Source organism: Macaca thibetana, chromosome 16, assembly GCF_024542745.1.
Source record: "Macaca thibetana thibetana isolate TM-01 chromosome 16, ASM2454274v1, whole genome shotgun sequence".
Taxonomy (NCBI): Eukaryota; Metazoa; Chordata; class Mammalia; order Primates; family Cercopithecidae; genus Macaca; species Macaca thibetana.
The window spans coordinates 39,911,280-39,926,244 of NC_065593.1; the positions used below are offsets into that span (position 1 = coordinate 39,911,280).

General features: G+C 38.0%; 1 protein-coding gene across 3 annotated transcripts in view; it reads right to left on the minus strand.

Annotated features, from left to right (window-relative positions):
• Window positions 1-1,546: 1,546 nt before the first annotated feature.
• The window catches only part of STXBP4 (syntaxin binding protein 4), a 206,661-nt gene continuing 193,242 nt past the window's right edge, over window positions 1,547-14,965 (minus strand). For all 3 annotated transcript variants that reach the window (XM_050764696.1, XM_050764693.1, XM_050764697.1), the window contains one exon: window positions 1,547-14,913. In XM_050764696.1, the coding sequence (XP_050620653.1) occupies window positions 14,799-14,913 (115 nt within the window). In that variant the 3' untranslated portion in view covers window positions 1,547-14,798. The remainder of the gene's footprint in view (window positions 14,914-14,965) is intronic.

The following is a 14,965-nucleotide window of genomic DNA, read 5'->3' on the forward strand; positions in this document are numbered from 1 at the left end:
GGCGCCCGCCACCTCGCCCAGCTAGTTTTTTTTTTTTTTTGTATTTTTTAGTAGAGACGGGGTTTCACCGTGTTAGCCAGGATGGTCTCGATCTCCTGACCTCGTGATCCGCCCGTCTCGGCCTCCCAAAGTGCTGGGATTACAGGCTTGAGCCACCGCGCCCGGCCAATGGTTCTCTTATGAAGGCCACATCCGCACTCAAAAAATGTTTGTTGGAATGTAGGGACATTAGTGTGAAAGGAGTTGCAGATGCCATGTTTTTAAGGATCAGTGTTTCCCTTTAAAATTCTTTGATCTTATAAATGAAATGTTTTAGTAGATTAAAAGTTGCATTCTCTAAGAGGAATATAGGAGTGGAGAGATTTGTGATAGGTAGATATCTGGGATTTACTATAACTTGGAGAAGGCAGAGACATTCTCAGATCTGAAAACCCTGGCTTAGAAACCCAAATCAGATCACTCTGTGGTCTAGGCCAACCTAAACAGAACCTGAGGTGCAGGAAAATTGTATGTGTGCAACTGGTATATAGGTGAAATATGGAAAAGTTGGATTTAGACAAGAAAATATTTGAAAATCACATATCTGACAAAGGACTTGTATCCAGTATAAAGAACTCTTAAAACCCAGCAGCAAGAAGACAACCCAGTTTAAAAAATGGGCAAAATATCTGAACAGAAATTTCACCAAAGAGGATAAATAGATGAAAAATAAACAGATGAAATGTTGTTCAACATCTTTAGCCATGAGAAGAATGCAAATTTAAACCATGATGAAATACCACTACATACCCATGAGAATGGTTAAAATAAAAAATACTGACAGTACCAAGTGCTGACAAGGGCATGGAGCAACTAGAACTCTCATACACAGCTGATGGGAATATTAAATGCACAGCCATTCTAGAAAACAGCTTGGAAGTTTCTTGAAAAGATAAGCAGGCAGAATAACACTCTCCCCTACAAATGCTCATACCCTAATTTCCAGATCACATGAAGATGTTACCTTTAAAAGCAAAGGGGATTTTGCAGATGTGATTAAGAGTATGAACTTTGAACTCGTGAAATTATCCTGAATTTTATCAGGGTGGACCCAATCTAAGCAAGAATCCTTAGAAGCAGATAACCTTTCATGGTTGGGTCAGAGAGAGAGATATGATAATGGAAGAAAGGTCAGAGAGGATGAGAGAAGGGTTAGAAAGAGATGTATGTGAAGGGACTGGACTTGACTGTCCATTGCTGGCTGTGCAGGTGGAGAAAGGGGGTCAAAAGGCAAGTTCCATGACCTCAAGGAACTGAACCTAAATGGATTCTCTCTGAGGGCCTCCAGAAAGAAATACAATCCTGCTGATAATTTGAATTTAGGCCAGTAAGACCTTTCTGACCTACAAAACTGTAAGATAATAAATTTGTAACGCTTAAGTCACTAAGTTTGTGTAATTTTTAAGGGCAGCAATAGAAAACAAATATATCACAAAATCTGGAAATCCTACTTGTGGGTATTTCATCTAGAGAAATGAACAGTTATGTTCACAGAAAAACCAGTATGTGGATGTTGATAGCAGCTTTTTTCATAGTCACCAAAGCCTAGAAACAACCCAAATGACTTTCAGTGGGTGAATGGCTAAACAAATTGTGGTATATCCATGCAATGAAATAAAACCCAGTAATAAAAACAAACTACTGATACACACAACAATCTGGATGAATGTCAAAGGCATTATGCTGGGTGAAAGAAGCCCGTCTCAGGTTACGTAATACATGATTATTTATATGATATTTTCGAAAAGGCAAAACTACAGTTACGGAGAATAGAGCAGTAATTGCCAGGAGTTGGGGTGGGGAAGGGTGTGTTATAAAAGCACAGCAGGAGAGCACTTGAAATGATAAAACTGTTCTGTATCTTGATTATAGTGGTGGTAAAATAACTAGACATGTGTTACAAATTCATAGAACTCTGCACTCCCCCAAAAGTCACTTTTTTTCTGTATTAAAAAATAATAAACTTAAACTATAACAACTCAATGACAAAACAAGGCAAAACAATGAAACAAATCTCATTGCTGACACAGCTGTCTGGGAATTTCCAGTCCCAGAGAATGAATGTATCACATACATGGTTGGGGAAGGAGACATAGTTACTTCTCTTTCCTTTGTGCCCTGGAAGCCCCTCAACATCTTTCTAGAAGTAGAAGGTGCTCCAGCAGGGGTTTTGGAGACTTACCTAAGTCTTTTCCTTTTCCAGTAAAAGGAGGAGCTGGTGTAGATAACCTCTACAGTTCTTCACAGCAGGTAACTAGGACTCAGTTCAGTCCTTGTGTAGGTGCAGGGTGACCACCTGTCCTGGCTTGCCCAGAGCTGAGAGAGTTCCCAGGATTTGGGACCTCCAGTTTAAAAATCAGGAGTCAGTTACTCTAACATGACTCAGGGAAGTCACATAACTTATCTGAGGCTTAGTTTTTTTCTCACATGCAAAATAGAAATAATGCTTGCCCTATCTCACCAAGTTATTATGACATGCAAACTTTAAACTGTAACTTCTATGTAAATGTGAGTTGGTGGGATTATTACTAACTTTTAAAAGAAACTGGACTTAGGGACAGTCTAAAAATTTGGAAAAATAAAAGTATTATTAAAGGAAGTTATGCAGTTGGAATATGTGTGTGTATCTGACTGCAGCATTGTTCAGTTTGCAGCTTCAGTTTTGAGGCTATAAGAATATATGCATCCAAGAAAGTAACTTTTGATTTTTGTAATCTGCTGAAGTTTTAGTTACCTGGATTCCAGGACAGGCTATGGCAGTGAACCTTGGCTACACACTGAAATCACCTAGAATCCTTAAAACACAGGTGCCAGGGTCCTGTTCTCAGAGAGTCAGGTTTAATGGGTCTGGGGTTTGGCTAGGCTTTGTAAATTCTAAAATCTCTCCAGGTGATTCTAATGTGCTACGAAGGGCCTCTTAATATACCAGACCTGGTCATCGCCCAAATGGGCTTGCACCTTGAAGATAGTGCCACTTGGAAGTTTGTTCTTACTACTAACCCAGATCAGTCAAAACTTACCTACAGTTGAATGAGCTCCCTCCACAAGAAAAAAGTCTTAGATATGCCTCTAAGTGAGAGGACTTCTGATCTCAATAGGGCAATAACTCACATCTAAAAAGAATGCCCAATGGTGGGACCAGTCACTCAGGGTAATAATACTATAATTATTGCTGTTTTCATTATCCAAAGGAGGACAGTTCTGGATTGGGGGATGTATTAGTTTGCTAGGACTGCCAAAACAAAGCACACAAACTGAGTGGCTTAAGCAACAGAAATTTATTGTCTCACAGTTTGGAGGCTAGAAGTCCAAGGTCAATGTGTCAGCTGGGCACTGCTCCCTCTGAAGGCCCTGGGGGCAGGGGATGGGGCTTCTATTCTAGGCCTCTCTCCTAGCATCTCCTAGGTAGTTCTCTGGCTTGTGGCAACAGTGCCCATTTTAGGACTTCAACATACAAATTTTTGGGGGACACAGTTCAACCCATAACATGAGAGCAGTCAATTTCCATATACATGGCACCATGTATCTTATTCAGGTGTACTCTAAAATACCATGATGGGGTATGGTCAAAATGGACTGGAATCTGCCCTAGGCTTCAATGGGGAGGTATTCCCTGGTCAGCAAGGAAAAGCTACAGAAGGTTAATTCACAGATTATTCCTTATAGATAAATCAATAATTTTGGCTGACGTTAGAGGTTTTAAAAACTCAGTCTTCGGCAAAATAAGAATTATTTAAAGGAGTTAGTAAGTTCCCCCTCAATAAGAATATCTAAGCAAAATATTGATGAGCTATTGGCCAGGGGTGCTTTGGAAGGATTCTTTCATTTGAAAGGTGGTTGGACTAGAGGAACTTACAAATTCACCTCAACTCTAGGATTTTGTGCTTCTTGCAAAGACTATTCAGAGGCACACCGGATGTTTTGTGGTACAGTTCTGCACCAGGCACTATATCCAAAGGAAGGATACTTTAGACATGGCTCTAAGTCCAAAGAGTTAATGTGAAAATCCTAATGATGCATCAGCTCTGCTAAAATCCATTGCTGGTTTTACACACAAAAGCTTTCAAGGTAGAAAATAATAGGTCCAGGATCTTTGACAATAGCAAAATAAAGACGGTAAACTCAGATGCCCTGCAGGACTGCCCAGCCAATGATACTGCTCTGAGATATTTAAGTTGACATCCATAATCACAGCATTGGCCCCAGTTCTTTCTCTGTCATGAAACTTGGCCCTCCCCAGAGAATGAAAACATAAATATCACATCTGTGACAACTCTAGCATTTCTAGCAGGAAAAAGAAAGCCTGAATAAGCACCAAATGCAGTGAATCTAACCACACAATGGTAAAACAGTTATTTCAATACAGATTTTCATTTCAAAAAATGATTTTTGTTGTTTCCACAATAATCAATTTAGTTATTGACAATGCAGATCAGGCCTCATTCATGGCCATAACGTAATCTCTGATCTTTCCAGTTCCTACAACACTACAAATATTCACAGGATTATATATAGAATTCTAAAGCAAAATAATCCTAGAAAATATAAGTGAAAATAAAAATATATAATCCAATCAGATACACTTTTTTCATACATAATACATCACTAGCCCTTTTTTCTTATAAAGGGCATGCTCACTATAGAGTAGTATGCAGAAAAATATAATGAATAAAATAGATATCACAAATAATGTCATCTAATATTTTTTTCAGATCTTCTATGGTGTTTATATATACAATACTGTTGGTTTTATATTGTATATGGATCTGTTTCCTTTTATTACCACTTGATGTTATACTGTGATACTTTCCTGGTATCATTAAACATTATTAAACACTTTCTATCATGTTAGATATCATATTTTATTTAGACATTCCCCTGTTTTCAGGAATTTAGGCAATCATCTGTATTTTAAATCATGCTTTAACAAGCCTTTTAAGCATTTTTTTATTTTGGTCTAAACTTGGGGTCATTTGTGAGCGTAAATTCACAGAAGAATAAATTTTTAGGGCTCTCGATAGATATTCCAAGACTGCTTTCCAGAAAGTTTGTGGTGATTCATAGATGCCCTAAGAATACCTGAGGATATCTATGTCATGTACCTGCACTAACGTAATTACTGTGTTTTAAAAAATACTTTGGTTTTATTATATCTTCAATAATTAATCGGTAATTCTAAGGAAGCCTTATATCGTAGGTGGGAAGGTTGGTTTGAAATTGGCAGGAAACAAGGTACTGGAATAGATTACTGAGGGAGTTTGCATTGTCCACAGCCATAAAGGTTCACTTCACAGAGTAAATAACACAAAATTATCTGTCCTGGATTGTTTAGACATTCAATTGCTTGAATGTCCAGGGACAAACCACTTGATCTCTTCTAAGTATTTCATGTCAGTGTCTTTAGAAATAGCTTTTAACATAATTTTGATTGAAATAATTTTTCAGAAAGCCCATTTCACTTGTTAAGGCATTTCATCTTTAGCTGAACTTTAAGTATGCTATGGGATAAACCAGAAACAAGGAGACTTGATTCTCCACACCATATTTCATTGATTCTAAGACACACATTTTTCACATCTAAGCATCTTTAGCATTTGGGTGTAAAATAGGCACTGCTAGCACTTTCAGATCCCTCTACCACTCTCATGCATGATAGCTCCCTGTGCTTTCACTCTCAACATTCAGAACCTGCACCTCTTTGTTGGAGGGCTGTCCTCGGGCTACAGGAACATGCTTTGACTACATTACAGGCTGGAAGCACCTGGAAATTTACACCCACCCCCCACGCCCATTCAATAACTCACGGTGTAGAGGTATAAATACTCCTGGTTCTCTGGCCTCTGACTTGAACCTACTGTAGAACCTTTTTGTCTCCAGGGCTCTCCTGTGGGAGTAAACCAAAGTCATCTCCAGAATAGGCTTTGCTTGACAACATCACAATTTTTGTGGGTTTTTTTCCCCCTTCCCTTTGGGTCGGTTCTATTTCTCTATTCCCCTACTACTTTTCACCCTTGGGTCATTTCCTAATTCACAAAATCCTTATGTCAGAGGAATTAAACACATTACAGGAAGTGTCTTACAATAAATGATGTCTTGCAGTTGCTGTCGGCCAGCGGACATAGTGATATGGTTGTCTTTGCCTGTGCACGCATGAATTTGGTTGTTCTTTCCATGATATGACTGGACTGTTATTCCTTTACTTTTTGGCTAATAAACCATTTAAGGACAATTGAGAAAGGAGTATGAACCCTGATTGTTATCTAAAAATTTTCTATTAAGTCCTTCTGACAAGATAAAATACGTGCCAGCATCAGAGTTGTAGAATGGATGTCTAAGACAGGGAAAAAAAAATCTCAGAGACTGCAGTAGAATGTTCCTTTAAGAAATGTTATTTATCTTGATGGCAGGGAGGGTGTTATTGTGAAAAAATGTGGTTTATGACAACTGTGATTCAAAAAAGAGATGCAGAAAGAGTTCAATTCTGAATGTACAGAGCTTTGTAAATATCATAATTTATTTATATTTCATTTTCTTTTACATACATGATTTTTAAAAATCTATGCTGAAACAGTTCCCTTGTATTTACTTAAAGGGCTATAAGATAAAAATTCTAAGTACTACGTCATATTTTAAATCTTTTTTTCATTTTTATTTATACACAAAATAATGATAAGTCTTATAACTGATGAAATACTAATTGGGAATATGGTACTTATAGACACAGAAGAAATACAATCAATGAACAGTCTTAATTGGAAAAACTAAGGTAACTTCATAGACTTCTCACCTTCCATTTGTAGTGGGAGCTCTATTGGTAAGTGAGGAACCACCAGTGCTTGGTCATATTCTTGAAATTGTGTATATTTTATTAAATATTTCTTATTCCTCCAATATCTGTGTGTGTGTGTGTGTATATGTATACACACACTAAGTGTGTGTGTGTATGTATGCATTCTATTTTCCTTCAGATTTTCCTTATATTGAGTACTTTCATTATTCAGAGAAGTAATCCATGCATTTAATTTGGTGTCAACTTCTTATTTTTGTGTGGTAATCACCAAAGAAAAATAAAAGCTGGCATTAGATTAAATGCATAGATTACTTCTCTGAATGATAAAACTGCCTAAAGAAATAGGATCTGCTCATAAACATCTTTTCATATTCCATTCCATAGAAATTTCTGACCTTACATGTCTGTATTACCTATTCCTATAAGGTAACTTTATTATCTACTCAATTTGTTTTGTCTTCCTGTTTTCTCTTCTCATATGTGCTGATGAAAGATGAATTTCTCCACTGCGAAACAGAACAGTCAAGCAATTCCAGTGGGGTTAGTTATAGATGAGATAATTTCTGCAATTTCAGAGTACTGTGGCAATACATAGCTCCCTTGTGCCAAATCAATTCTTCAGTAACATGATTAATTAACCCATAAGAACAGTTTGCTGCTGCTCGGAAATGCACTAACCTTGTATTTTGGTTTCAGGCTTTATCTACCCTTCTAAACCAAAATCATTCTGTGGTATTTCTTCAGAACCTTGGGCAAATCAACAATGTGTGAGTATGTGCTTTACAATCCTTTTACTGCAATCATACTGTGAGTTTTATGGCCCAACTTAAGTAGCATGCACTTCCTTCTTCAGCAAAATTCATTATATTGTTCCCACATTAGTGGAACTAGTTAATATAGACATGCTTACTTAAACCCCCACCTCATTTTCTTTATAATTCCCCTGCCAGAAGCAGGAAACAACTAAAATAGTTTTTTTTTTTTTTTTAAACACAATGTTACATTTTAAATTTATTTTGTAAACTTTTATGAGATTTTACTGTGTCATGTCTTGCACGAGGAATGAAAAAAAATATATGGACTCTGAGTTAATAATAAAGGACTCACAGTCTACCAGGAGAGATGACACATGCCCTACTTTCCTATCCAAATTAATTACATATATAGTGTGATCGATACTTTATTAAAAGGTATGCAGCAATAGGGGACCGGGGTAGGATTTCTGAGTTGGAACCCTTCCAGTTAACCTTCTCAGCCTCCAGGGTTTTAGAATAAAATATCCCAAAGCAACAACAGATCCTGGCCAGTTTTCTGTTTTCCCATTTCCTTCCCACCTCCACCTGATTTACCCACCTAGCTACTGATGTTGAGTGGAACAGCCACAGTGAGAGTTGGCTTTAATCAGAGTTCCAGTTTTCGTTACCACATGCAGAAAGAGAAGGTAGAACCAGAATTCAGGCCTCTAAGACTCAGTAACCCAGCTCAGTAGATAAAAGTAAATTAGTAAATATGGTAACCAAATGAGTGTCTGGACAAACAGGCCAGCAACTCTCTTGAGGGGCAAGTTCTTGCTCCACCACTCCTGAGTGGGAAGGGGGGCTGGGCAGGTGTGTAAAAATGCAGGCATGGCATCTATAGAGTGCCAGCCCTGGGCATGGGGAAGGCAGCATGTGTCAAGGAGCTCTTCAAAGAAGAGGTGAAATGAGAGCAGAGTCTTGATGTGTGAGAAGAAATCTCATGCAGGAATTGGGCAAGAGAAGCTTCCTAGACAGAGAACAGCATATCTGATCAACTGTTGGGGATAAGAAATGAGGCTAGAGAGAAAGCCAGGGGCTCAGATAGTAGAAGGTGCTAGGGAACTACTGAAGACTAGCAAGGGAGCAATAGAAGCAATTTTGTGTTATAGAAAGATAATTCTGACAGAAATGTGATGGGTAGATTGATGGGGACAGGTGTGGTGGAGAAGGAAGAAGCTATATCACCTATGTTGAAATCATCCGGGTAAGAAATGAGAAAGACTTGAAAAATAAATAGGCCATGTTTGCATGAAACAAAGAAAAGGGAATATATATTTAAGACATGTTTTAGGATGTATTCCTTTTTTTAATCCTAAACTCACCAGTTAGGTAAATCACTGCCTAGGGAAGAAGCAGAGACAGGCCAAAAGGGTTACTTTAATGGAGCACTCTCCACAAAGAAACACCAGGAATAGGGAATAAATGATCCGAGCAACATTAATTTCAGGCAACTTGCAGTTCTTTCCTTCCCTTGGGGTCACTGCTCAATTCTGTGGGCTGTCTTAGTCCATTCAGGAGCTGCTATAACTAAATATCTTAGACTGGGTAATTTATAAACAATATAAATGTATTGTTCACAGTTCTGGAGGCTGGAAAGTGCAAGATCAAGGTGCCAGCAGATTTAGCTTCTGGTGAGGGCTTGCTCTCTGCTTCAAAGATGGCGACTTCTTGCCGCATCCTCACAAGGCAGAAGGGGCAAACAGGTTCCCTGAAGCCTCTTTCATAAGGGTACTAATCCCATTCACCAGGATGGAGCCTCATGACCTAATCACCTCCCCAGAGCCCTACCTCTTAATACTGGTACCTTGGGGGTTAGGTTTCAATATATGAAATTAAGGGCTGGGCACAAACACTCAGACCACAGCAGAGGCTTATCTAGTGCTAAGGCACTCTGGGTTAAGATGTTCTAATGTTATTGTCCGAATTGATTTCCATTGAGAGAACATGTGGATGGAATGGAAAAGTCCTCATTCAGGTCCAGCAGGTGTTACTGCTACTCCTGTGATCCTTTGGGGTTCACAGAAATCAATCTAATCCTCCAGTCTGGACCACATTGGGCTGGAGGAAGCTCATTGCAGTTGTCCAAGGTCCCACTACCTAAACACACCACATAGTCATTTCCATTCTAGGGGACAAATGTCATTGAGGTTTTGCTGCTCCCTAGAACTTGGTCCAGAAGGTTAAGCCCAGTACCTTTCTCTGAGCCCTACCAACATTTTTGTTCTTTTTTCTCCTCCTCACAGCCAGGGGAATTATTTCCTAGACAGTGAGTAAGAAAGCCTCATCTTCCTCATCATATGTGCTCTCAAATCTTTGCCCTAAATCATAAATCCTTTCTAGTTCCCCAAAGAGCTAGATTTTGGAAACTCAAAAGAACATGCTTTTTCCTGCTTTCTGATATCACACCCTTTCTTAGTGTAATGAACGTTAAATGGCCCAGTAATTCAAATATCTGATAAGGAATGGGAAGAAAGAAAATAAATGGAAAAAGTTTTGGTTAATTTCAATTGTATAGCCTTTACATAGAATACGAATTACACAGGGCTAGAAACACATATATCTCACATTGTATCCCTACTACTCAGTGAAGTGTCTGGCATCTAGTAGCTCTCAGTAAGTGTGTAAGTGAGTAAATGAATACAAAAAGACAAAATCCCTGCCCTCATGAAGCTGACTCCCATTATTACTCCCATTATTGAGGAAGGTAACAACAAAATAAGATTAGGGCAAACTGATAATGTAAAAGAAATAAACAGGGTAGAGTGATACAGAGAATAATTGGATGATGGGGGAATGGAATGGGGGACAGAACTATTAATCTGATTGTCCTTTCCCTCAGAACAGCCCAACCCCCAAAAGTAAAAATTGAACTTTTGAAAAAAGTAGACAGAAACAGTATAAGTTTAAATGTAAAAAGTCGTATCAAGAAAGCAAACACAGAATTGCAGTTAATATTTACAAAATCATTATGCAGACACACTATTACATGTAGACAGTTGTAGTTAAAACACCTTGGGTATTTCATTTCTAAAGTGAAGCTCCACAGGCACATTCTGTTTAAGGTTCTTTTCATTCTCTCAAAAGTTATACGCAATAGAGTGTGTAAGTTGTTTTAATAATAGTTCAGTTCTTTACGTACATTGTAAAAATGTCAAGCATGTTGATTCTTCAAAAAGTTGCATTTCAGTTAGAAGAGAAAATAAAAATGTCCCATTTCTCCTGAGAAAAAGGATAACATTTTCTGATTGTTCAAACACTTTATGAAAGTATCATTTGACTCTATATTTTGACAGCTGCTTTGCATTTATTATTGGAGAAGCTCTTCATACGGCATCTTCCTTTTTTTTCCTTTTCTAGTCAAGAGGTGTTAATATTATTTTGGAATTATTCAAATTTAAGAGAGTGATAAAGGGTTGCTCTTCAGGGGTTCTTAATAAACAACCCCCTAACTTCTTACCCCTTTAAAAGGTTTTTTAGGGGAAAAAAAAAGAAAGAAAAATGGTTTTGGACTATGAGCTCCTTGTTTTGAGAATCATTACCATTTAGCCTCGTAGCATACAAATTTCACATTTTGCCTGGCATGTAGTAGGTGCTCAGGAAGTGTTTGTTGAGTTGAACTGGTTTTGGAAAAGGCAAGGGATTACTATCCTTATTATTCAGATAGGGAAAGTGAGGCCCAAAGAGCTGGAAGATGCATTTGTATTGTGCTTGGTACTCTACTGAACATTCTCACCCAAGTTAGCTCATTTAAAAGTTGGTCCTTGCCACCATTACATGTAAAGTAGGAAGAGAAGAGTAATGATGTGTTTGGCATATAGTGAACTAGTCACTGCTACACTTCCCTCTGTACAGCAAGTCAGTCTCTGCAGCTAAAGGAAATCTAAAACCTAATGATTAAAAATCTCAGGTTTTTGGACTTGGTGGAAGGAAGGTTATTCTTCCAAGGACAAAAACAAAAAACAAACAAAAAACCCAGAAAATCTATAGGAACCTTTGGACTAAAAACTAGTCCTATCATACATTAAAAAAAAAAAGGCTCACATACACTTTTGGTGGTAATGTAAGCTGGTCCTACTTTTATGGAGGAGAATTTATGAATATATACCAAAATTAAAATGAATGTAACTTTGACCTAGCTTTGATCAAGAAATTTAGGGATGTATTCACACTATAGACATACTAGCACAAGAGTGCAAAGATATATGAGGAAAAGGACGTAATGAATATATAAATGTTCACTGTGACATTGTTGGTAATAAGAAAACTTAAAACATTTTAGCGTGCAAAAAATTGCTGGCCACACAAATTATGGGTTATGTGGGTAGTGATATTTTATGTAGATATTTGAAATAAAAGATTAATCTATGTATTGACATGAAAAAATGACCACAACATTAACACGTCAAAAACAAGCTGCTTAATAGTGTGATTTCCTTTGAGTAAAATCACTTACCACAGTATTAGTGACTGCTACCTCTCGAAGGTGAGATGGGCTATCTCTTACTTTATTCTCTTCCATAGGACTTGATTTTTTAAAAAGAAAATAGATTAGTTTTAAAATTCAAAAATTAAGAAGAAGCTGTTTAGTTCTGGCCACACAAAAACTTTTTTGTTGTTGTTTTTTAAAATCAAGAGTAAGTGGAACCCAGGAAATGATTAGCAATTGTTCTACTTCACCACAGTGCTTAGCACGGTGCTTGTGATATTGTTGGTGCTCAATAAATATTTTGAGGGAATGAGTGAGTAAGGTTGATTGATGTTAAAGAAAGACTGGCTACTCATCAACACATAATGTGAGGGTCCTATTTGCACTGGAAAAGGACTTGCTAAGCCCTGACCATGTTTTTTTGAACATTTCTTATGGCATTGACCTGATGGTTTAGAGGTCACACAAGTTTTATGAAGAGGGAATCTGAGAGAGTGGCCAACTGGTCCAGTCCATTCACACACTGAACCTCCTCAGCAACATTCCCCACATAAGGAATTCAGATTGACTGAAATCTGCTGGGACAGTGCTTCCATTTTCTCCTGGGAAATCCTTTTCTTATCAGCCTTAACTACTAGAAAGTTCCTTATGGCATTGAACTAGAATCTGCCTTTTTATAAATTGTACCCATAGACAATGAATCTAAGCAGTTCCGCATAGTGGTTTAGAGAACAGGTTCTGGAATCACAGATCTGCCTTGAACCCTAGCTTCTACACATAGGTGCTTTGTGACCCTTAGGCAAAGATTACTAACTCTCTAAACCTAAGTTTTTTCTTTTAGAAATGGGGATCATTACAGTTCCTATTTCATGGAATGGTTTTAAGAAGATCATAAATAAATATATGCAAACTGCTCATCACCATGTCTGACACAAAATGCTCAATAAATAATATCATTACACTTGTCTAGGCCTTTTTCACTAGGTATTTGACAGAAACAGGGAGGCAAGTAGTACAAAACAGCAGTTAAAGGATGAGGTGTCTCTGTCGGTGGGCTGTGTGCCTGAGTACTTTGATTTCAGGCGACTCAAGCACCTGCTTTGTTTTGCTCACTAGAAACAAATTAGAAAACTCTCCAAGCAGGGGAGAGAGATATTTCATAGTATTAATCTGACGAAAACAAAAAGTTTGTACTTTCACAATTATAGACACTAACTTACAGAATACCTCATTCACCTTTGGGGGGGTGCAAGGAAATAGGTCCCTCTGGGGCTTCTCTCAAAACTTGTCTTCCCAGAGCTTCCTAACATTCAAATGGCTGTCAGGCAAAACACAAGTCTTCTCTAGCCATCCTGAAACATTTCTCATGGCTAATGACTACCTATCAGTCTGGAGTTGACTTTATATTATTACTCAAGACATAAATCATAAATCCTAAATGTAATCAGGAATGTATAGTTGAGCACAATGTATATATATATCTTTACCATATAAATCTGTATTATACACCATATGAAATTCGGTAGACTAGGAGACTTAGGATCTCAGTTTACTCATCTATAAAATGGTTACAATGAATGGTTCTTAGACTATGTTTTAAGGACTTCTAGGACTGCACAGCAGTGCTGGGGGCTGCTTGACTTGGGCTGTAGGCTTCCATCTTGTTTTGAGTAGAGCAGCAATGTTTTAACAGATACCTCTCTTCTCATCAGCTCCCCTCAAACCATCCCTCTTGGAAGGGCAACCTAAGCAGGACAAACCATGCCTTTCACTTTAGAAAAACATGAGCTGCTGAAAGAAATCTGTTGAAACAATATCACAAACAGCGCGCCTACTTGGCGAAGGCTTGGGTGCAGAGAAGGGGGAAGGGTTTATAGGAGAAGAATAGTGGGGTTATAGAGGGGCCATGTTCGACTGAAGAGGTGCCTTCTGAATCTCTGTGGAATGCACAGCTGTGGAGCCAGCTGCATCAACACAATCACAGTGTCCTGCGTGATGGGCTGTGACCTCCCTCTGTGGGGACAGCAGGGTGTGAGGGAAGGGGGACTGGACATGGAATCAGAAGACTTAGGAGTGAGTCTCGGTGCTGGGACAGGGAGCTTCCTCTCTCTGAACTGCTATTTCCCTACTGAAAACGAAGAATAAACATACCCACCAGATCAGCTTCACAGGCATGTTGTATGGTTTAAAGAAAGTGAGGTCTGCAAAGCATTTTGTAAATTAGAAAGCTCAACAAAGATATAAGCTGTATTCATTAGCCCAGGAGATGTCTAAATGTGACCCTTAAATTCCAAAAAGCTTGCTAAGATCACTGTCCTTATATGTGAATATAAAAAGTTAGTGAATTATCAAATAAATGAGGCATTTCCTTATGTTCATATACTTTTTCTATATGTCAATTATAAAAACCATTGTATCTGAGACCCTATGAAGAACTACATATGAAATTACAAAGACAGATCTAATTATATATGAAAAAGTATATATATTATAAAGTCTAATTATATGTGATTTCAAAAAATATGACTAGATTATTCTTAAGGAACTACTGTAGTGGCAATTGATTTTTTAAATGTATACAGAAATATCAAAAGTTTTACAAAAATACCCAAAGTCCAGATCTCCATTCCACACTTCAACAAGTAGTGCATGCTTTACTCCTATTTTAGACTGTTGCATCTCAGAATTGAATGTTATGTGTCTCTGCTCACGTCATCCATGTAGCTCCACTTCCTAAGGAAAACCATCAACTTCTCTGGTTGGGGAGTTCTCTAGAGAAATCCGCTTCATTCTCCTCTGAGCGAGACAGATTCAGGACACTCATCACAGGATGGATCCAGGATGTAGTCTGTGTTACGTGACTTGAGAAGAACAAGAATGCAATTAGAATCTGAAAGACTGTCTTTCTACTCA